Source organism: Humulus lupulus, chromosome X, assembly GCF_963169125.1.
Source record: "Humulus lupulus chromosome X, drHumLupu1.1, whole genome shotgun sequence".
In the NCBI taxonomy this organism is placed as follows: domain Eukaryota; kingdom Viridiplantae; phylum Streptophyta; class Magnoliopsida; order Rosales; family Cannabaceae; genus Humulus; species Humulus lupulus.
This window is the reverse complement of record NC_084802.1, coordinates 184,392,489-184,415,140: the sequence shown is the minus strand read 5'-3', so window position 1 is coordinate 184,415,140 and position 22,652 is coordinate 184,392,489. Positions and strand designations below refer to the sequence as shown.

General features: G+C 37.4%; 5 protein-coding genes across 7 annotated transcripts; 3 read left to right on the top strand and 2 right to left on the bottom strand.

Annotated features, from left to right (window-relative positions):
- Window positions 1–59: 59 nt before the first annotated feature.
- On the bottom strand, window positions 60–8,329 carry LOC133805298 (stromal processing peptidase, chloroplastic). Of its 2 annotated transcripts, none has more exons than XM_062243436.1 (24): window positions 7,915–8,329; window positions 7,520–7,805; window positions 7,213–7,439; window positions 6,897–7,095; window positions 6,683–6,730; window positions 6,398–6,505; window positions 6,126–6,314; window positions 5,707–6,006; window positions 5,295–5,396; window positions 4,936–5,070; window positions 4,386–4,610; window positions 3,822–4,025; window positions 3,539–3,709; window positions 3,097–3,246; window positions 2,767–2,904; window positions 2,358–2,585; window positions 2,108–2,263; window positions 1,889–2,009; window positions 1,673–1,805; window positions 1,376–1,496; window positions 1,209–1,289; window positions 985–1,086; window positions 579–877; window positions 60–431 (listed from the first exon to the last, which is right to left on the bottom strand). In XM_062243436.1, exons 1-23 carry the CDS (start codon window positions 8,100–8,102, stop codon window positions 626–628), a joined length of 3,864 nt encoding a protein of 1,287 aa, XP_062099420.1. In that variant the 5' UTR covers window positions 8,103–8,329; the 3' UTR covers window positions 60–431; window positions 579–625. The 2 variants fall into 2 exon arrangements, with proteins under 2 accessions (XP_062099420.1, XP_062099419.1); XM_062243435.1 differs by having other exon boundaries at window positions 1,883–2,009; window positions 7,915–8,328.
- Window positions 8,330–8,903: 574 nt separating this feature from the next.
- Window positions 8,904–9,632, top strand: LOC133805297 (probable calcium-binding protein CML31). Its single transcript, XM_062243434.1, has one exon. The coding sequence runs from the start codon at window positions 8,959–8,961 to the stop codon at window positions 9,520–9,522; it is 564 nt and encodes a 187-aa protein (XP_062099418.1). The 5' UTR covers window positions 8,904–8,958; the 3' UTR covers window positions 9,523–9,632.
- A 2,771-nt stretch (window positions 9,633–12,403) lies between these two features.
- LOC133805296 (uncharacterized) lies at window positions 12,404–14,681 on the bottom strand. Its single transcript, XM_062243433.1, has 7 exons — window positions 14,387–14,681; window positions 14,212–14,272; window positions 14,050–14,144; window positions 13,934–13,967; window positions 13,772–13,826; window positions 13,644–13,686; window positions 12,404–12,792 (listed from the first exon to the last, which is right to left on the bottom strand). Exons 1-7 carry the CDS (start codon window positions 14,585–14,587, stop codon window positions 12,721–12,723), a joined length of 561 nt encoding a protein of 186 aa, XP_062099417.1. The 5' UTR covers window positions 14,588–14,681; the 3' UTR covers window positions 12,404–12,720.
- A 2,490-nt stretch (window positions 14,682–17,171) lies between these two features.
- Window positions 17,172–19,716, top strand: LOC133805295 (uncharacterized). Of its 2 annotated transcripts, XM_062243432.1 has the most exons (8): window positions 17,172–17,758; window positions 17,849–17,909; window positions 18,001–18,141; window positions 18,465–18,572; window positions 18,660–18,891; window positions 18,983–19,246; window positions 19,342–19,454; window positions 19,545–19,716. In XM_062243432.1, the coding sequence occupies exons 1-7, from the start codon at window positions 17,277–17,279 to the stop codon at window positions 19,422–19,424; spliced, it is 1,371 nt and encodes a 456-aa protein (XP_062099416.1). In that variant the 5' UTR covers window positions 17,172–17,276; the 3' UTR covers window positions 19,425–19,454; window positions 19,545–19,716. The 2 variants fall into 2 exon arrangements, with proteins under 2 accessions (XP_062099416.1, XP_062099414.1); XM_062243430.1 differs by having other exon boundaries at window positions 19,342–19,716.
- A 563-nt stretch (window positions 19,717–20,279) lies between these two features.
- LOC133805294 (protein LYK5) lies at window positions 20,280–22,591 on the top strand. The gene has a single exon (XM_062243429.1). The coding sequence runs from the start codon at window positions 20,456–20,458 to the stop codon at window positions 22,424–22,426; it is 1,971 nt and encodes a 656-aa protein (XP_062099413.1). The 5' UTR covers window positions 20,280–20,455; the 3' UTR covers window positions 22,427–22,591.
- Window positions 22,592–22,652: the final 61 nt, after the last annotated feature.

The following is a 22,652-nucleotide window of genomic DNA, read 5'->3' as shown; positions in this document are numbered from 1 at the left end:
AGTAATTTTAAATTGAAAAAAATTACATCACAAGGACTTTCTAATTAAACACGTCTATATAGCATAAATTCCCAAAATATTAGAATTGCGCTTTTCTGTAACAATTTTGTTTTCCTTGCTCTCTATCTGAAGTAGAATAATAGGACATGTAATCTGTGTACAAAATTTCATCGTACAACTACAAAATTTATAGAACAATTATTATTATTAATCACCTATGGGCAAAATACGAGGTCTTTCTTTTTGTACAAAAACAATATAAAAACAGAAGAATAACAAATTCACATATGGGGGATGCGAAAAATCTGCATCGGTGATTTGGCAAAGAAGCTAGCTTTGGGTTGCTCGGGCAGCGCAGAGCGGGGCTGCTTCACGGCAATGCCATATTCTGGATTGCCCCAGCAAGGCCAGGCCGTCCCACTCCTTTAATCCTGAAAATCAACTTCCAAAATTAGCACATCATTGCCACTGGTCTCAGCATGAAATTATGTACCTTTCATCAAATCATTTTGTATGTTAATATTAAAATTATTATTATAACTATGTGTGTGTGTGTGCATCGTAGTTTATTGCTTTACTTGGAGAATAAAGCTCTCATCTTAGGATTGACGGGGGAGGAGCTCTCTCATGTGGTAGGCCTTGTCATTGTCGATAAACCACGTCCCACTGGACCGACTCCCGGAAAGCCTTCATCTGATGATCCTCCTTCCTCTTCTATTGACTCGGCACTGATTTCCTCGTCATCTTGAGCCCCGGCTATCCCAATGCATGAATACAGAGAATCCTCATCTACTTTCAGCTGATCATATGATAGGTATACATCCTCAATACCAGCAGCTTCATACAACAATGTCAGATCTTTGATGCACGATATGTCCTGTACCAAAATCCAGACAGACACAAGGAAGTCACATACAACTATCGTAACACACTTATTTCTAAAGGTTAGGTTAGGTTGATTTTGAGAGAGATTTCCTATTATACCTTCCTTGGAACGGAAGAGGCTTGTAGGTGTGCTAACAGTCCAAGCCAATACGCATTCGACTTGATTTCAGCCTCATGCCTCATAAGAAGGGTTCTTTTTGCCTGCAGTTTGCGAAACAAGGATCAAAATAGCCTCGGTACATGTGCCATTCAAATATATAAATAGATATATGCACACACATACGCAAAATAAGGAAAGGAAAAAAAAAGAAGAAGAAACAAACCCTGTCCAACTCCCTTTGAGTAATCTTGTTGCTGTGCAAACCTCTGAGAACGTTCTTACATGCATCAACAGCTTTGTGAACCTGAAGGTTTGTAACAGCCAAACTGAGTGAAGTGGATCGAAGTAGCCGAAAAATACAAATTACACAAGCAGAAATTCAGTCCTCACCTTGCCTGGAGTAGATGTTACGGAAATAACATACCATCCAAGATTTAGCCTATCGAATAAGTTTAATTCAAATGACACATCATATGTCAATCCAAGAGAATCCCTTACAGTAGTGAACAGCCTGCACAAAAGCACGGAAGAAAATTATCGAACTTGTACAAATGGTGGAATGCATCTAATTTATGAATTTTAACTTTCACATGCTAGTAGCTACAGGTGATGCTACTGCATCGTATAGAACTACATATGGCATGAATGCATCTGAAACATGAAGTTGAGCCTTTTCAAGTGCAATACCTGGAGTTGATAATCTCAGCCAGAAGCCCCATAGTGATACCAAAGAAAAGTGGATGTCCACGAAGTTTTCTTTGCAAATCCTTCTCAAAATCCTCAGCCCCAGTAAGTAATTCTTCAGTGTTTGGTTGTGCAACTGCATATACCCCAGCCACATTAATATATGTACATCACCCAAATAATAGTTTCACACAAGATGCTGCAACAACTCACCCTCACCAGTTGAAATACTGCTAATTGACTTGAACAGGTCCTTTCCGTCAACTGTAAAACCCCAGCGGTTTGGTGCAGGGCCTGCAATATAGGCACATGCTCTCTCATCGGTGTCCTTCAAGAATACCTGATGGAATAAACATTGACAACTATGATTAATATTTAAATGGGAAACAGGTTTAAAAACTTCAGTAGTCCATTAACAGATAAATTAGTTTCTCCTACCTGCTGAGACTGCAAATCAGACGGAGAAGGACGAAAAACAACCGGGGCATACTCATCATGGTTCCTTGTGGGAATTCCAGTAGCTCTAACCGTACCGAGGTAATCAAGAATACAAGACTCTATATCCTCCTCTGAAAAGTCACCGACGATACTTACCTTGAAAAAAAAAAATATTCATCAATTAAACGACCAGAAATGTTTTATTTATCTGCAATTTCATAAAAAAATATATAAAGTGAGAATCACACACCTCCATGTTATTTCCAACAAACTGGTTCATGACTGCATCCTTTACAGATTGCAAGGTCAAATTTTGTAATGATTTTGGAGTAGGCTCAACGAATCGTTCATCTCCATCCAACATTGCTATCATGAGTTTGTGAGCAGTGGACCGCTCCAAGCTCTTGGGAATGGATCGATAATATGACAAATATAATTGTCGTGCTCTGTCAAACGCATCATCCAGCCAGACACTATGCTGCATCAGCAAAGCATAGAAATAAATGTTTAAATTAGTATCAGTTTCAATGGTAAAATGCCAGTAGCCCATGGAAAAAAAAGTGCTGATGAGGTGATCCTTTTGAAGCACTAGCAGCAACCAAGGAAACATTTCAAAGCATATAAAAGAAAATATGTAGACACAGATCAATTGGAGTTACCTCCAATACCATATGGAGCAATTGGAAAGCTGCACGCATCCCATTATCTCTTAAAGTAAAACGAAATTCCATAGCAATAAATTCCTCTGTGGATTCCAAGGAGCAATTGATCAAGTGATTTACACAAAATAGTTCAACCTGGAGAAGAGAATGAGTACATGATATCAGGGAAAACATATCATGCAGTTATCTTTAAAAATCTTTGAAACTTTTCTTCTGGTAAAAAAACAAAAGAAAATATTGTGTTCGAGCAAAATCTTGGAACCCTGATGAAAACCTCATATAATTGATTTGACTATTAGCTTTTCCAATGAATACAGGGTTACAAACCTGCTCCCTTGAAAAATTTCCAACACGCCCTCCTTCACTGAGAGTTCGAACACCCACAACAACTGCTCCTCTTGATTCAGAACTTTCAACTGCTCGTCCACCACCAACTATAAGCCGCATTACACCACCACGGGCTTCACTTTTTGAAATCTGCAAGAGAAGGAAAGAACAATTTGGGGACAATGGCATCATTTCTTTCTAAGAAAGTTTTATTGAATAGAGCATCACATCATATGGTTTAATGAGAAACATCATCACCATTTAGAACAATTTAGAAATCAACAAAGAGTGGGAAAGCCGTGGTTATGAAACTAACTCCATGAGCTGCTCTCAGTTTATTAAAATATAAGGAGCAGGGATTCTAAAAGTTGGTAAAGGATGCTTAAAAAGAAAATGAGTATTCATAATAAGTTCTGTCAATTGAATAAATTATGTCATGCACCTTGTAGTTTACAGGAATTCCATTTGAGAGACGGCATTGAGTAATTCCTGTTTCCTTGTCATGGATTTTTGACACATTAGTTTCAGGACTTAAGGAAATAAAGGATGGGCTACGCTCCAGCCATAATTCACGTAGTTGTGATGAAGATAGTAACTCCTTTGGCACCTCAAGCTACAAAAAACAAATCAAATTTATATCAAACCAAAAAACTTATTCAACTGAAAATTGTTGACATGCAATGCAATCTAGCGGATAAATTTAATGGCATGGAAAGAAACAACACCTCGGGTTCAGCCTCAATAGGCTCCTTCAGTCCTGCTTTTATAGCAGCTGTAATCTCACTTGGGGATATTGTGAATTCGGTTTCACCCTTTCCTTCAATATGCACTTTTTTCGGAACGCATGCAACTATTGCAGCAGGAAGGGGTGCAGTAGGTTTTCCATAATCAGAAACAAATTCCAACACCTTAGCCCCAATAGAGTTTACCTACACAAGAAAATATTTAAAGATAACATGCCAGTGAAAAATGAGGGTAACTGAGAATTAAAGATCAATAAATATATACTAGGAGGTTGCACAGACGGTGAAACAAAAAAAGCACTTTAGTTCACCAGCTAACCAAATGACCAAAACTTAAGATAACTGCTTAATTTTTTGCACAAAAGCACAACGCACCCAAAGATGAATAAAACTTCACCATAAAGCTATATAGCCACACTACCTCAACAAGACTGCCATTTAATTTAATATTATTATTTGAAGAGTTAAGTTCTTACAGAAGATCGTCAAGCTGAACACAGTACAGATTCTAAAGACAGAACTAGCCTTATATAGTAAAGTTGTTACCTCCTCAAGTTTAATTGTTCCAGCAACAGTGACCAAACTCTCATGTCCTTGCCTCTGGTCCATCACTGTATGGCCCAATGCGTCACTCTCCATAATGAAATCCAAATTATCTACGGATGACACATTATCAATCATAGCTGCCAGATGTTCACTATCTTTCAAAAGTGCATCCAAATAGCGAGTCAATTCTCCCTTGGTAACCCCAAATTCTTTCAGGCGACGAACCTGAAACAACGCAAGCATGATTAGCCTCACTACAAAAAACTTTAACCAAGTAAATGGCACCAGATTATTTGTGTCATCAATTAAACAAAAAGCTTCTTTGCTCATCGGGCAGGGGGGAAGAAAAAGGATTATAATGAATAAAAATATTCAAGAGGGGAGAGAGAGAGAGAAAGAGAGTAAATTCATCATCTACAAAGGACCAAAATGTACATTCTGATGAAACCGATGTTCAGACAACTATAAAAAAAGTAAGTACACAAAATTGAGAACAGGAAGACCAAACTCATGTGAATAATATAGCTGATGAAGGTAGAAAATTACAAACCTCTTGAACAGCAACTTTTATTGCACTTTGCCAATTCTTCGGTTCAGCAGTTACAGTAAGAGTAGTAACAGTGCATCCTTCTCTTCCAGAGTCACTATGGTCCAATTCAATTGAGGTAAACGGTGGATTTGAACTCTAAAAATTACAATAGATTAGCAGTTGACATTAAGGCCACTTAGTTTATTCAACAGCCCAAAAAAAAGTACAAGCTACGAGATATAAATGTACACTCCAAAATTAAGACTTACAGATATACACAAAAACAGTAAGGAATGTTACATACTAATGATAGTAAACCAGTCAAGTAATAATTTTGAATAGTATAATGTAGAAAAGATAATATGACACTATAAACTCACCTTGTATCTCGTATTAATCCGGAAATGCAAAGCAGATAGAAATATTCTCTTCATCAGAACATTCCGTAAGTCACCATATGTTTGAACCTTATTCACTGGAATCTGCAAGAAGTTTCACAACAAATAATCAAGTGAAAGAAGAAAGGCAGGCGAAATTGTGTCCTTAAACAAACATTCTACTTGCAAAGAGCCACAATGTTTTCAGAAAAGACTTGTTTTTATTATAATGGATTATAAAGCATCTTCAAGGCCAGAAAATGGTTACTCATGTATGCATCTCAAAACATAAGTTAACTCCAGGAATTTTTTCAGAAGTAAAAAACCAGTATTAACTTAGCAATTAAGTAAAATGTTCTGCTGAAAAGCCTGTAGTAGAGTCAGCAAGAGAAGCATCGCCTCAAAATCTTAGTACCTTGCAAAACATATTGAAGGAAAAATTTTGAATCAGCTCATGCTGAAAAATTTGCGGAAGCTTCTCATCTGTGCTGCTTCCAGGGAGTGACCAATTATGCTTTACAGGAGGACGAACTGCATGCCTTTCCTTTTTGAAGATTTTAGATTGTTCTACAGAATTAGATGATCTTTCATTAGATAAATTTCCACCCAGCCCAACTGAGAGCTTAGGAACAAGGAAACTAGCCATTGCACCAAAAGCACTGGGACTTGATGGCGAGACAGCCTCAGATTCTACGCCAGTTTGTCCAAAGACTGCCTGCAAATAAGCGATAATTCTAGTCAGCATACTGACTCTAGATGTCAAACTGAAAAATGTAAAATCACTGACTGGAAATACATAAAAAGAATTCATTAAATATATATATGTGAACGTACTTGAATCTGGAAAACTGTTTTTGAGATGTCGTCAATATCCCCGACAATGTACAAGGTTGCATTTCCAGGGAAATACCAGCGCTCGTGGAATTTCCTTATTTTGTCAACATCCCACTTCTTAATCTGATCTTCTAATCCAATTGGAAACCTTTTGCTCAGCTTGTTTTCAGAATGAAGATGTTGTAGCAACTGCACTTGAAAAAAAAACATTGATTGAGACTGTAACTAGCAATATGATATAAAACAAAAACAAAGATATCCTCAGTTCATACCTGGCAGTCAACACGATAGTCAATTGTATTCATCATTTGTAATTCTGAAAGTATTGCACGCCTTTCTTTTTCTACTCGAGAAGAAAGGAATTTTGGATGGAAAGCTATCTATTATCACACACGAAATAAAGAATAATATGTCACCTTAGGTGTACCAGCTATCTTTCAATTTAAACTTGTTCCAAGCACATGATAGAGAAGTTTGAAGAAAAATTGTGAATGAAAGACAGAAATCAAGTTAATGCTATATGTGTAGCCCAAGTAGCAAATCTAGAGAGGTCATACCTCATTTAATGCATCTAATACATATGGAAGTAGATCTCCATCAGAATCCTGAAAGCACCACACTATATCATCAATATTCTTACGCATAATGAAGTGCCAGGTTCAATAATAAATTCTTAATAAAATAATACCCAGCAGAAACAGTGAAAAATAGTTAGGACTAAATTCAAAAACATTACTAAGACACGGTGGAGAGAAAGAGAGAGTAATGAACCTTAGAACTAGTCGGTGAATGGATATGAAACACTGTATGATGAAAGTCGGTGTAAGCATTAGATCGTGCCCCTGTCCCAAGAAGCTTCTCACGTTTCTTACTTCCAAGGAAAGCCACATGTTCGATCATATGAGCAATTCCTTGCTCATCATCTTCCTCGTCTATTGATCCTACATGAACTTCCATGTGTGCTTCGAACCTAAAATCCCAACAATTTTGAAGTGGGAATGTGTATAATGCATTTATAATTATGTTGAATGAGGACAACATAATAACAGTGTTCCTAAATTATAACGAGAAATGAACAGAAAAGTACCTGTTAGGAGGAACTTTATTGGGTAAAACAAGATAACGCAGGCCATTTTTCAATTGCCCTCGATAGAGCTTTGGATGAGTGGGAAGTTGACAAGGTAAGAACTCATCCAAGTCTTTGTCATCTACTCCGCCATACAATAAATCCAAGTCTTGCTTCTCAATAATACCTTCTGGCAAGGCAGTGCTGGCTGCGTGTGGCTCATCCGGACCAACAGTTGCACATGGAACCTGTACAAACAGAAGAAAGAAGGAAGATACATTAACTCGTGCATACAAGAGAGCGAAGACTGTAGTAGTAGAATACTTACCAGGGCATCGTGTAGTTTGGGCTTGGATAAGCAAAAAGAAGATTTGTCAGGAAATACAGATGGTATTGACGTTTTGAAACGTGAATAGCCTCGTCGGCTTCGACAAGGGGAGCAAGAAACGCAATTACGTGGCCTCAAAGAATCAGCAGCTTTGGCGAGGGGCAGCCCACTCAACACAGACCTATGCCTAATACTAGTATTACTACTATTACCATTACTATAACTATAACTATTTGTCTTCGGAAAAAATCCTGGACCTCCATAGACAGCTCGAATTGGAAGATGCCTTCGGGATTGTGAAAAGAAAAGAAAAGAAAAGAAAATAAATCAATAAATAGAAACCCTAAGAATAACAATAACAATGAGAATAAGAATAAGAAAGTGGGGAAGAGTACCTGGAGATGGAGGAAGAGAGTAAGGATAAAGGAGAATTGAGATGCGAGAGATTCAAAGGCGGAGGAAGACTGGGGCGGAGGCATTTGAGTTTGAGGCGGTTATCGTTCCTTAATCTGTGGGAACTTGTGGAGGAGGGACTGATTTGGGGGAGGCTCACAGTGCCCAGGGCGGAGCTTGTGGCGGCCATGGCTCAGCCTACTTGGGCGTCGACGACGAGAAGAGAACCAAAGCAAAGCAAAGCAAAGAAAAGAAAAACCTTCCTTTTATTCTTCTAAATTCATTTCCCAATAGTCATCACATCAACCCCATATTCTTCACCATCATTTTCTTCTTCTCAGTTTGTTCAAAGGAGATAGTGAATAGTGGTGAGACTGAGGGCCTGCGGAGGCCGAGGCTGAGATATTGGGCCTTTCACCACCAAAAAGCCCCGAAAGAAAATAATAATAATAAATATTTATATATATATATGTGACTCAAAATCAAAATTAATATTCTCTCTCTTATCAAATCAAAAACACACATCCACGTGTCTCCATCACCATGCTTCCACGTTTCAAAATTATCTATCTCACAATTAATCTGATTTTTGTTAATTAATTAAGTTATTAAATTAGATTAATGTCGGTATCATGTCATGGGATTGGGTCGAGAGGAAGGTTCGTTGGAGTGAGTAAATTAAATTAAATGAAAACAAAACAAACAAGCGGCCGAAGTCGGTGGGAACCGACGGCATACCGTGGGCCAATATGCCTTTGCGCTGACGCTGCTTGCTTTGTGTGCGTGTGCGTGTGAGTTTGTGTGGCACCTAAACATCCTAATCCTAATCCTTCCTCCTTTTCTTTTCCTTTATCGTCAAAAAAATCAAAAATATCTCTTCTTGAAGCGTTTATTTTGTTGCCACGTTTTCTTAATCCCATCATTGACTATTCTGTTCTTTTACACACGTCTCCCTTCCTCTATAAATACACGGACAACACTATTACACAGACCATATAACTTTGTAAAAACACACACTCTATTATCCAAAAACAAAAACAAAACCTATGACAACCTCGACTGACTTAGCCAAGGATCACACAAAATCACCTCTTGCAAGGTTACGCCGCAAGCTCTCTCCAAAGAAGTCTACCACTCTCCTCACTCCCAGTCCCACCATCATGTCCATGCAGCAGCAGCAGCCGTTGCTTCAGAGGGTTTTTGACTACTTCGACAAGGACGGGGATGGCAAGATATCCCCAGCTGAGCTGCAGAGTTGTGTTAGAGCCACCGGGGGACAGCTCTCGCTAGACGAGGCTGCAGCAGCCGTCGACTCGTCCGACATGGACGGAGACGGACTATTGGGATACTATGAATTCGTGAAGCTTATGGAGGGCAGTGGAGAGGACAAGGTGAAGGAGGAGGAGGAGAAGAACAAGGAGCTGAGAGAAGCATTTGGGATGTACGAGATGGGTGGGTCGGGCTGCATAACGCCGGCTAGCTTGAGGACGATGCTGTCCAGGCTCGGTGGCTCCCACTCTCTCGAGGATTGCAAGGCTATGATCAGAACCTTCGACCTCAATGGAGATGGGGTGCTCAGCTTTGATGAGTTCTCTGTTATGATGCGCTGATCACCAACACCCTTCTTTCTTCTTGCCTTTTCTTATTCAATTATTCATTATTAATTGTGTACATACATAACAATGATATTGACATTTTAGTCATGTTCTTTTATACTTAATTCCCTGTACTATATATATATATATATAAAAAGATTGGTTATTCGTACTTTTCCAAATCTTGTCCAAAACTATCATCATATTCAAGTACATACAGAGACTGCAAATGCTATATTTGAGAGTTAGAGCAAGCAATAATACTAGCCCATTTACAAGTAGTTCAGCAGCAATAACTCACAAATTATAATCTTTTTATTTATTTCAAATACAAGTGTGTATCAGAGAGAGAGAGGAAGAGTATTATAAAATACAAAATATGGTCAAAAGTGTTTATCTGAGACATTTTCTTTACAATAACCCTTGCAAGTGCTCTAATACACAAGTTTTAACATTGGAGAAATTCATTACATAGACAGCTGATTGTCACATCTTGCCCAATTTTCTTATTAATTTGCACAAATTCAATTTCAGAAACATGAAGTTCTCTAGAAAGATCTAGAGAGTTTTGAAAGTCTTGTAAGTACCTTCCAGAAGGTAATAGAACATTATGGAATTCTCTAGAAGAAGGTAGAACTTAGTAGAGTTCTCTAGAAGACTTTAGAAATTCTAGAAGGGTAAGAAAAAAAAAACAGTTTACCAGTATTATCTGCAGAATACACTTGTTATCCACTTATGTACATGATGCTCAAGGATAAATAGGCACTTTTGGCCATCATTTGTAGCAAACTTGGAAAAAGCATTTATTACTCTTTGGATTGCTAGTTGAAGGCTAGGGTGGAGATATGATGCTCATTCACACTTTTCCCATAATTTATCCAACATTATCCACCAAAGTAGTACTCATTTATTGGCTAAAATATTAAGTAAATACAATATCTAAGGGTTTGATTGATTGTTGATTTGGAAATGATTTTATGATTTTGAAAACTCAAAATTTGTGGGACCTACTAAAATATTTGATTGATAAATTGTTTTTGAAAACTATATCCTAATCAGAATTCTAATTTTGTGTTGTAATTTAGAAAACAATGATTTCACGTTTTCTCTGTTTTGTAATTTTTTCTCCAAAAACCTAAAATCAAAATCAGGGTTTGTTTGTTCTCTCTACTCCTATCCTCTGTATCACTGCTTGTATTTTTATTTATTTTTTTGCTAATTTTAATGACTTGAGTATGTTCTCACTAGTAATAAGGTGTTTATGGAACATTTTATGACATTTGCCCAATTCAAAAATAAGCTGTGCTGGTATTTTTATAGATGACAATGCAATATTGTTATGAATTTAATCAATAATTATTATTAAATTTTAATTTATCAATATAATTAAATTTTACATAATTAAATCTATTGATAAATATATAGAATTAAAATAATATTCGGATTCAGCTGTTCCAATCACGTATTCAGTTTCTGTTATATTTTCAAATTTAATACCAATCACAGATTCTTTTTTTTAAAACTCAAAAATATTTTACTGACATTGAACCAATCACATGTTCAGAAACATGATTTTAGTCACTAAATTCAGATTTTCATTTCAGAATCTCACTTTTTAAAAATACAATTTTCTAATCGCGAACCAATCAGACCATAATGGTCTTGCACTATGTTTGGTAGTGAGGAAAAATCCTTAGGAAAGAAGAAGGGAGAGGAGAGATGGAGGGAAATTAAAGCTTAAAATTTTAATCCTTTCATGTTTGGAGCCATACAAGAAAACGATAAAAAAAAAATGTAAATATCATTATAAAAAATAATAATTTTAATAATTAATTTACTTCCCATCCTATCAACTTCATTTTCGTATGGAAGGGAAAGCATGACCTATCATTTTTATCTATTCTACTCCTCATCCTTCCTAAATTCTCCATCCGTCATACTCATACTCTCTCCTGCATACCAAACATAGCCTTAAGAGCAACCACAACGCAACTACAGCGCACAATGTGTGAATGATGTTTGATTGAGTAATGTCAATCCTCACGCCACAAGTGATGTTGCCTTTGCATTGAAGTTTAACAAGTTGCCCACCAACGTTGCTTGACAATAGCAACGTTTTTTGTTTATAAAAAAAAAAAAGAAAAAAACAACCAACGTTTATATACATAAAATGTATTAAAAGAAATAACGTGACGAAAAATGACATTGGCATAATTTTATTATTTTTTAAAAATAATTTATTATTTTTTTTCTATAAATACTCATCAATTTTATTCATTTTTCACACTTTTTCATTTGTTTTACAAAATTTTCAATATCATAAAATTTCTTTTATTATTAAATGGATTCTCAAAATTTTCCATATACAAACCCTAAAATTCAAAATTTCAAAATTCATCAAATTCACAACATACTAATCCCCAAAATCTAAATTTTCAATATTATTAAGTTAACCAAAATTTTCAAAATTATCCCATATACTCCTTCCCTTACCTAAATTTTGACTCTTTTGAGACACCCCAACATACTCCATTCTTAACACTAAAAAATTCACTTCATATGTCTTTCATAGGCCTTCTCTACACCAACTTTTTCAAGAAATTTATGCTAAGCATGAAAAAGTCTAATAGTCCAACCTGTGCATGGTGATGAAGGATTGAAAAACATGGTTCTACACAATGAAAAGGAACCACGCCAAAAAGATAAAATCAAATGGAGCAAAGAAGCAGCTATACTTTTGATAAGTGGATTGATTAATACATTAAAGGATGCCGTCGTGCGAAATGAGTAAACTTCTACAAATTTCTAGAATTGTGTTGCATAATACTTAAACACCAACCACAAAGGTGAGCAAACAAGAACTGGAAAGCAATGCAAAAACCATTGGAACAAGATAAATCAAAAGATGGCGGATTTCAATGGGTGTTATAAACAAGTACAACAAGAACATCACAATATTTGGTCTGATGCTCATTCACACTTTTCCCATATTGTCCAACAGTATCCACCAAACATAACTCGAGAGTAGTACTTACTTATTGGTTAAAATATTAAGTAAATACAAACTGTAAATACAATATCTATGGATTTAAGATAATATAAGAGAGTGGAGCAATAATAGTCCATTAACAAGTACTAGTTTTATGAGAAACCAAAAGAGCATAATTAATACCCCCAGCAGGGTCAGCACAGCAACAAACAAATCACAGATTCTCATATTCCATTCAGGGTGACCACCACTTTGCGTGCAGTAGGGTAGTCACGGTGCTCACACAGCCATATTCCCTGAAGCACAGATAACCGTAACAATAATAACTAATTTAAAGAAAGAAAACGAGAAAAGCAGCCAAAATAAGATAAGCATATTTTTCAACAAAGTTGGGTTCAAATAATCGACTGGTGATCAATTGTCATGACATGTACTGTATACCTCAGAAGATTGGCAGCCAATACAAATTCTTTTTTTTTACTATTAAGATGGAAGAGATCCAACAACCTTTCCAAATGTAGCCAAGCAGAAACAAACTCAACATATCAAGTGAACCTACAAAGATTCTTCATTTTAAAGAGATTGCATGATTCTAATCATTGCGAATACATCATAGAACTTTACAAGAATTCAATTTTTTTATTTGGAAACAAGGTTCCCGCTTAATCCTAATGTTGTAGAGACCAAAAAACTATAGCAATCGCTCTAGTCAGGAAAGACTCGAACCTCAAACTACAAGAGCAAACCATATACTTGACCATTTGAGCTACGCTCTCAGTTGAATTCCACAAACTTTTACTGTCATAGAATCACTTCGGTCCAATTATTATGATTCTAACAATGTTAACTAACCAAAGTTCAACCTCACAAGAAAAGAAACTAATAATAAAATTTGGCAAGTACAGTAAGATCGACACGATTGCTTAAAAATGCACTTCACCACCATAACCATATATGTTCTACAAATATTTAGCAGAATTATGCTTATTACAGATGATGCATTCAGTAATTGAGTTAGAAAGAGTTGATATTATCAATATCAGCTTTTAAAGCAAAACATTTGTCCAACAAAAAAATTATTACTTTGCATGAGAATCCATGGCATCATGATATACTAATACTGATACTAAGAGGATAAAAGGCATACCTGCCAAGTTCCCATGTTAAACTTGCCGTTGGTAATTGGGATCCTGCCCAATAGATAAATAGGATTAGCAATGGGAATGGAATGAATTATAATAATATTCATAAGAACAAAAGAAGAATGCCACATACGTTAGTTGACAACCAAACATGGAAGACTTAATGTGGGCAGGCATGTCATCCGCACCTGAGAAACATGGAAGAGCAATTTCAACACCAACATTATAATCAAGTTTGCATAAAGAGTTGAGACAGACATAATCATAATCATCAGACTCGTGAGTATTGATTGACCTTCCATTGTATGTTTCCAAGGAGCTGAATTTCCCTGAAAAGAAAGTGAAAAAAAAATGAGATTGAACTATATTGAGGAAGACAAGACAAGGCCTAGCTAAGCTAAGTAAGCTCACCTCAGGGACTATCTTGTTAAGGAATGTCTCAGTGTCATCCCTAACATCAGAGTCGTAGTTCTCATTGATGGTCAGAGAAGCACTTGTGTGCTGCACTGTAGTAGCCACCCAATAAGTATATGTGTATATAATCAAAAATTGAAAACCCAAAATTGAACTTACAGAATAGATGAGCCAGACCACAATTGAACTGGGATAAGTCATCGCCTAATTCTTTGGTAATCTGATAGAAAAATCAAGAGGGAAAACAAGTAAGTAAGATAACAATACTAATCATCATGAAGATTGTTATTGTTAATAGAGTAGATTATAGATAGATAGATAGATAGATAGATACCTTAGGGGTGATGAGGTGACAGCCACGGCGGAGGGGAGGCAGAGTTATGGTCTTCTGGGCCCACTTGGGAGAAGCAGCCATGGAATTGGAATCGGTGCCGGTGGTGGTGGGAGCGGAGAAGAGTGCGCTGATGCGTAGCGTAGGAGGATGCGAAGGGAGCTTGGCGCTGGGCACGGAGAACACTGAGCTGCTGCTATGCATAATGGACTCTTCTCTTTTCTTTACTTTGTTCGGTCCAATCAACTAAGCCCACCCCAACCCAATACACTGTTATTCTCTTCTCTTCTCTTCTCTTCTTTTTTTTCTCACAATTAATACTTAAAATTTATAAAATTGCACAAATTTAGGACCATAAAAATATTGAAGAATCCGATTTATATTATATTTTAATAAAAAATTGAAAGAAAATAAAAAGGTCACTTTCTTTCTTCTTCTTTAAAGAAATACCTTTTGTTAAAGGATGCGTCTTTTTTCTGTGTTTTAAGGGGTGAAGGTGCTCCTTTTTTTTCTTTTATTTTGTTATTAGGGATACAAATTTTTATTTTCAAATGTTAAATGCCCTTATATCCCTTTTAATGAGAGAAAATTCTTGTCTAAATAGAAAATAGGAAAATTTGCGGCATAAATATTTATTTTGTTCATTTTGTTGCTAATAAGTACCCAATTTTTAAAAATTGCGGCATAAATACCCATTTTGTTCATTTTGTTGCTAATAAGTACTTAATTTTTAAAAATTGCGGCATAAATACCCATTTTGTTCATTTTGTTGCTAATAAGTACCCAATTTTTAAAAATTGCTGCATTAATACTCAAAATTCCACTTTTTAGACTCTGTCGTTGGTACCCACTTAACAGAATTACTATTAAGGACACGTGTACTGTCCTGATAATTCTTCTTTTTTTTCACCTAATTAATTAAGAAAATACATAAAACTAATTAAAATAAAAATTAGTACTCTAAAGTCTTACAGACAGATGACATCTGATAGTAAGTACTCTAAAGTTTCCTCTTGGACTTTTTATCGGGCTAAAAGTAAAGCTAGACACATTATTGATGGTACTTATTGTATTTTCTTAATTAATTAGGTGGAAAAAAAAGAATTATCAGGTGAGTACACGTGTCCTTAATAGTAATTCTGTTAAGTAGGTACCAACGGCAGAGTCTAAAAAGTAGAATTTTGAGTATTAATGCAGCAATTTTTAAAAATTGGGTACTTATTAGCAACAAAATGAACAAAATGGGTATTTATGCCGCAATTTTTAAAAATTAGGTACTTATTAGCAACAAAATGAACAAAATGGGTATTTATGCCGCAATTTTTAAAAATTAGGTACTTATTAGCAACAAAATGAATAAAATAGATATTTATGCCGCAAATTTCCCTAGAAAATAAGACAAGTATGAGGGTGAAGATAACTTTTTATTCTCAAATGTTAAATGTGATGGGACGGAATGTTACTCCCCCACTTTGACGTAACTTGTTTACAATTTTAGATTTTTCAATTAACTTATAGAATAATAATTGGGAAGTTTTTTGTGCCTAAATTTCGAAAGGAGTACTGAATGAGTTAGGAAATAAAGACTTAGGATAAAATATGTGGGTAATGAATGAAAGAGAAAAATATTTATAGTGGTTGAGCTATTAATAAGGCATGCGTCTACTGTAGTCAATACCACTGAGACTACATTTATGAACCAGCAAGAATAATTACACTTAGTAGGGTTGAGGTAATTGAGAATTTGAATACACAATAATTGTTCTAGGTAATATGAACAGTCTATATGGTAAAAAAAATGGGAAAAGTTGACAGTGAAAAATTATTTTCTGATTCGGCTAACTCCTGAAAATTGCGAGGATGTCTCATGTCTTTGTATACCCAAAATGAATTAATGAAGTTCATATATATTATTTACTTGCGCGAGACACAAGTGTGTGATGGTGGGGGACCCTGATGATGCCTAATGTGAGCGAGTACCAAAGTGGGTGATAGTCCCTTTCGACTCTCTCATCTTGGCGACGTCCCCATATGGCGAGTTTCTCGACTTGGTGATGGCCCTATTTGGCGAAACGGGGTATCCATAGACTTGGTGAGGACCCCTTTTAAAAACTGGCAAGGGTCTCTGTTAGCAAGGTGGCCAGGATCCTTCTTAGTTGAGCTTGAATTGCATCTTATTGATACATCCTTTGTCATATCATCCGCTAGGTCAAAATGTTAAAATTGCTATAACGTATTATTAATATATTTATATATTTTTTTTATGTATTTTTATATAATATTAGCAAAAAAATTTTAAAAATTAAATTTTATTTAGAAAAATTATTTTAATTACGAGTAATGATATGTGCACCCAAAATATGTACTCAAACATTACACACAATAACATAATAGTTTAGCTTATTCAATCTTATTTATCAAAACTGAAACTTATTATTTTTTAAAACAGTTCTATATTATCATGAGTAATATTTAAGTGGATATTTTGGATGTAAGTATTTTACACTTTAATTATTATGTAATTTGAGAATGAATATTAATATAGTTAATGAAAACATTGCAATAAGGAGACAGCACATCCGAGCCAATTTCCACGCCAATATCCATCCCTACCTACTTCTTCTCATCCATAATAGTTTTCAAATTGTTAAATTCCATTTTTATTTTTTTTTGAAAAGTTCATTTCCAAAATTTAGAACCATATTAAAATTACTAAAGATTACTATTTATATATATATATATTTTTTAAAAATGTCTCCTTTATCTTCTATTTTGTAGGATGTCCTAAAAAGAAGTGTATTTTTTTTCTGTGCTTAAAAAAAAGGGGGTCTTTTTTTGTGTCTTACCAAGAGTGAAGTGAAGCTGGTGACGACATATAATCCCTCGGAGTCGGATGGCATGGTGGTTGTGGTGGGGTTTAACGGCCACCGTGCTGGGATTAACGGTGGGCGGAGAAGGGGTGGTCTCAAGAATTGCTTTTGGATCATGCTCCAACCAAAGCGCTCCCCAGGAAGAGATCTGGAATGCCATCATTTCATTCGATCCCCAGCTCTTCATTTGGATGGGTGACAACATATATGGAGACATAAAGCGCCCTTTTAGAGTCTTTGGGAAGGAAAGGACCATTGGCCCATGGAAGAATGTCCCTCGCTTTGTTCCTTCCTCCCCTCAAGAGATGAGCTCCAGGTACCTTCAGGCCAAGTCCAACCCTGGTTACTCTCGTCTCCGTCGGCATCCTAATCTAACCATTATTGGTACTTGGGATGACCATGACTATGGATTGAATGACGCTGGGAAAGAACTCCCCATTTCCTCTAAAACCACCAATCAAAACCTTCTTCTTGATTTCTTGGATGAACCCAGAAACAGTCCAAGGTTAACTAACTAACCAACCTATCATCTCTCTATCTATCCCATTGTTATGTTTTGTTATCTTCACTCATTCTTTTTTTACTTTCTTTACAGGCGCCACCAGCAAGGTGTGCATGCTTCGTACACATTTGGCCCTCGAGGCAGACAAGTCAAGGTATGGGTTTATAATTCAAAATTCATTCACAGGTTCTATAATATAATCGTAAATGTAACTCATCTTTTTATTCTCTAAAATGGATCATCAGGTTATCCTTCTAGATACTAGATACCACCGAGACCCTCTCTCTAGCGATGGGACTATCTTGGGGGCTTCACAATGGACATGGTTGGAAAAGGAGCTCAACAGTACACCTTCAGCTATCACTATAATTGGCTCTTCTATTCAGGTATCTGTTAATAATACACGAGACATGACATAACTGTAAAATGGGGTTCTCAACTATCTTACTTATGTTTCTATTTGTTTTGTTTTACCATAAGTATGTATTGTTTACGAGAGCTATTGATTTTGTAAGAGAAGGTGTGAGAAGAGAAAGACCTTGTAATATTTGATTGTTGATAGTAGATTGAAAAAGATTGCCCTCTTATGGTGTTGTTCTTGATTTTGTTTGCTTGTTTGTGTTCTCTGACTTGATCTTGTTTTGAGGTTTTGCTGTAGTTTCAAAGAATTAAACAACCATCCTCACATCATATATATAATTGCTTCCAGGTTATATCAAATCTTTCAGCCACCACTGGTCCATTGTTTTATATGGAATCTTGGGGACGATTTCCCAAGGAAAGAGAGCGCCTTTTTAAATTAATAGCAGATAGTAAGGTGATCATCATATCCACCTTTCATTCTTTCTTTCTTTCTTTCTCTCTTGTCTTTGTACGTGTTGTCATCTCTGTTCATCTGGTGCAGAGGGATGGGGTCATCTTCATCAGTGGAGATGTTCATTTTGGAGAAATCACTAGATTTGATTGTGCTGCTACTGGATATCCACTCTATGACATAACCTCCAGTGGCCTCACTCAAGCAGTGGAGAACACAGTCCCATCCCCATTACATTTTTTAGTCAGATTTCTGGCATGGTTGACTCCCACTACCATGAGAGTAGTAGATAGAAACTGCAGATACAAGTCATGCACTTTTGGTAAGCAAGCATCTGAATTCTTGTAACTATATCATATGCATGTATAACTGTAGTGCAGATATACATAACGAATAATCATGTATTTATTTAGGCCAACCCAATTTCGGGGCAATCGAGATAGACTGGGCGACAACTCCTGTGACTGTGAGAAGTGAAGTAAGGGATAGGAGTGGAGAGGCTGTGGCCAGTGTTAATATATCATTGTCAGATTTGAAGTGGGGGAAGAATGTGAATATCAGCTCTTCAAACACACTAAAGAGACCAGGAAAAATCTCGAGGCACTGCTCTCTTGAAGTGTCTCTCCCATGGATTGTCAGATACAGACTGACCATTTTCTTTTATTCCACTTTAGCTGGTAAGAGTAAGGTCATCATTCAATTTCAATGGTACATATAGAACTGGTATATATTCTCTTTGATAACATATTTTTTGGTCCAACTTTTGTTGCAGTACTGGTTCTTGGTTTTATAGGACTGAGTTGTGTAGCAACATTAGCATGCAGGAAATGTCTCAACAAGTGCAAACGTGATTGAGGCCACTTTACTGGAAAATCTCTGACTATGGTAGCTTGTTTTTTAGTTGATGTTGATGTTGATGTTGATGAAGATATATAATATATATGTATCTTCATGAAGATGCTTGTTGTTTTACAGGGACAGATGATGCTCTAGAGATGAAGACTGATAGGGAATGAATAGTGAAGGAGATTAACATTTTTGTTATGTAATGAATTTTCTAATATATGACTGACTATAAAGGTCACGTAAACGTATGTATATGATATATGAAATAAAGATATAATCCAGACAAGAGATATTATAGCTAGAGCTTTGTGTCACAATAAAGTTTTTATTTTGCACATGATATGTATATGATCCACTCATCTTTTTTATAGGGACTTTTGGTACAGCCCACATGATTGTGTATGTGCCAGAAAAGATTGGCAATGATTTTAGATTATATTATAATTTAACTAACCCAATTATTTTGTGCGTGCAAAATTATTATTAGGAGATTAGTGAAGGAGTATAGATTATACTATAACTTGCATCTTTTGAGAGCCATGCTAGTCTTTGAAATTTGAAGTTTTTCCTTTTTTGTGTTCTGGGCCTCTCTATCTCTTCTACACAAAGAATACACTGCAAAAAACTTGGACTTTAAACAAACAAACCATTGCAAGCTTTCTATAACTAAACTAAATGCCATCTTCCCTGTTATTACACCATCATACAGTTGTTTCTTTTACTCACAACTCTCATCTCCAAGTGTTTGTGAAAATGTTACAGAGAGCTTCTTCTTCATATATATTTATATATGGTAAACGTCATGTCGTTTTTTGGGTTTTGATCGTACAGCATTGTCATTGAAACGAAGTCCAACGTGTGGCTTTGTACCAAAGTCCTAGTCTTCTTTAGACTAAGATATTAATGGTCCAACGCGTGTCGTGCAAGTGGGGTTGGAAGTCAAATAAAGACGCGTCAAGTGAACTGTGTTTCTTATCATTACATTATAGACTCGTCCGAATCCAAGGAGTCTGTGATCAGACCAGACCACACCGCCGGAGATGATGAAGATGGAAACGAAGATGTTTAAGCTTCGGGTGTGGACTGTGATATGGGTAATGTTCCAAATCCAAACGAACAAAGCCCAGCAGAGCTACGTTAACAACAAACAACTCGACTGCTACAACCACTTCAATACCACCGACGGCTTCGTCTGCAACGGCGTCGCCCCGACCTGCGTCTCCTACCTCACCTTCCGATCCCTCCCTCCCTACAACTCTCCCCCTTCCATCGCCTTCCTTCTCGGCTCCGAGCCCGTCCTCATCGCCAGAGCCAACAACATCTCCGACGTCGACCCCATTCCCACCAACAACCTTGTCATCGTCCCCGTCAACTGCTCTTGCACCGCCGGAGGAGATAACTCCTACTACCAGCACAACGTCTCCTACATCCTCAAGGAACGCTCCGAGACTTACTTCAGCGTCGCCAACAACACCTTTCAGGGCCTCACCACATGTCAGTCTATCATGGCACAAAACTCCGTCGGAGACAAAAACCTCTCCGTCGGCCTCAAAATCCAGATCCCTCTCAGGTGTGCTTGTCCCACTCGCTCCCAGAACTCCTCCGCTGTCAAGTACCTTCTTCTTTACCTCGTCACCTGGCGCGATAGCTTTGCTTCCATCGCTGCTCGATTCGGCGTACAACCCGAGTCTTTGCCCGCTGCCAATCGCCTCTCTTCCTCGGATAACATATACCCATTCACACCCCTTCTGGTCCCTCTCACCACCGAGCCTTCCCTTGAAGAACCAGCCTCGCCACCACCATCACCTCCTCCTCCGGCGCAACCTCCCATAACTCCCAATCACAATTCTTCAACTAAGTGGCTTGTGGTGGGTGTTGCCATTGGAGCTGCTTTACTCTTCTTAGCAGCCATCGCCGCCGCCTTCTTCTTCTTCCAACGACGCCGCCGCCGCACTCAAAAGCCCAAACAGCTTTCCACGTCATTACCGCCGTCCATGAAGGTGTCCTCCAATTCGTACTATACTGTTCCGGGAACCTCTTCTTCGTCCTGGTCAACTGTTTCTTCTCAAGGGGCACTACGTTCGGCGGTGGATTCCTTGACCATTTACAAGCTCGATGAGCTGCAGAAAGCTACTGACTTTTTCAGTGAAAAGAACAAGATCAGAGGGTCCGTTTACAGGGGAAGCTTCAAAGGTGACGAGGCTGCCATTAAAGTGATGAAAGGAGACATCTCCGACGAGATCAACATATTGAAGCGCATCAACCACTCCAACATAATCAGGCTCTCGGGTCTGTGCGTGAGCGGAGGAAACAGCTACCTGGTGTACGAGTACGCCCAGAATGGCTCTCTCAGCGACTGGCTGCAACAACCGCAACACAACACACTATCTTGGAAGCAAAGAGTGGAGATTGCCTACGATGTGGCCGATGCCATCAACTACTTACACAACTTTGCTAACCCTCCTTACATCCACAAGAACTTGAAGAGCAGCAACATCGTCTTGGATGCGACCATGAGAGCCAAAGTTTCAAACTTTGGGTTGGCAAGAGTGGTGGAGAATGAGGAGGAACACAACCAACCCCACTTGACCAGACATGTGGTTGGAACACAGGGCTACATGGCGCCCGAGTACATTGAGAGCGGCTTAGTCACTTCAAAGCTTGATGTTTTCGCATACGGAGTCATTCTGTTAGAGCTCTTGTCCGGCAGATCAGCAGCAGGCGAAGCCGGTGGCGGTGAGAAGGGGAAGGAGTTGGTATCGGAGTGGGTGATAAGAAATGTGTTGGATGGAGACAACGTGAGGGAGAAGCTTCGAGAGTTCATGGATGCTGCATTGAAGCGCGAGTACCCCTTGGATTTGGCCTTCCCCATGGCTCAGTTGGCCAAGGCATGTGTGGCTCCAGACCTTAATTCTCGTCCAGACATCACTGAGGTTCTCGTGACACTGTCCAAGATTCGTTCATCTACTCGGGACTGGGATCCCTCAGACGAGCTCCAACACTCCAGGTAGAGGAACCGTGGTAGAAGAAGCCAGCTTATTAAGCTATCTTCATATTCTTCTTCTCATAGTCATACCAATGATGATGAGTTAAGCAAAATTGTATGTAAAATATGACAAGGACAACGTCAGAGTTTGCTGATGATACTAAATCAATAGTTTCTCTTCCTTTTTAAAGTTAGTATAAAATATTAAGTTATTAATATAAATAATTAGTTGATTGAGCCATCACATCTTA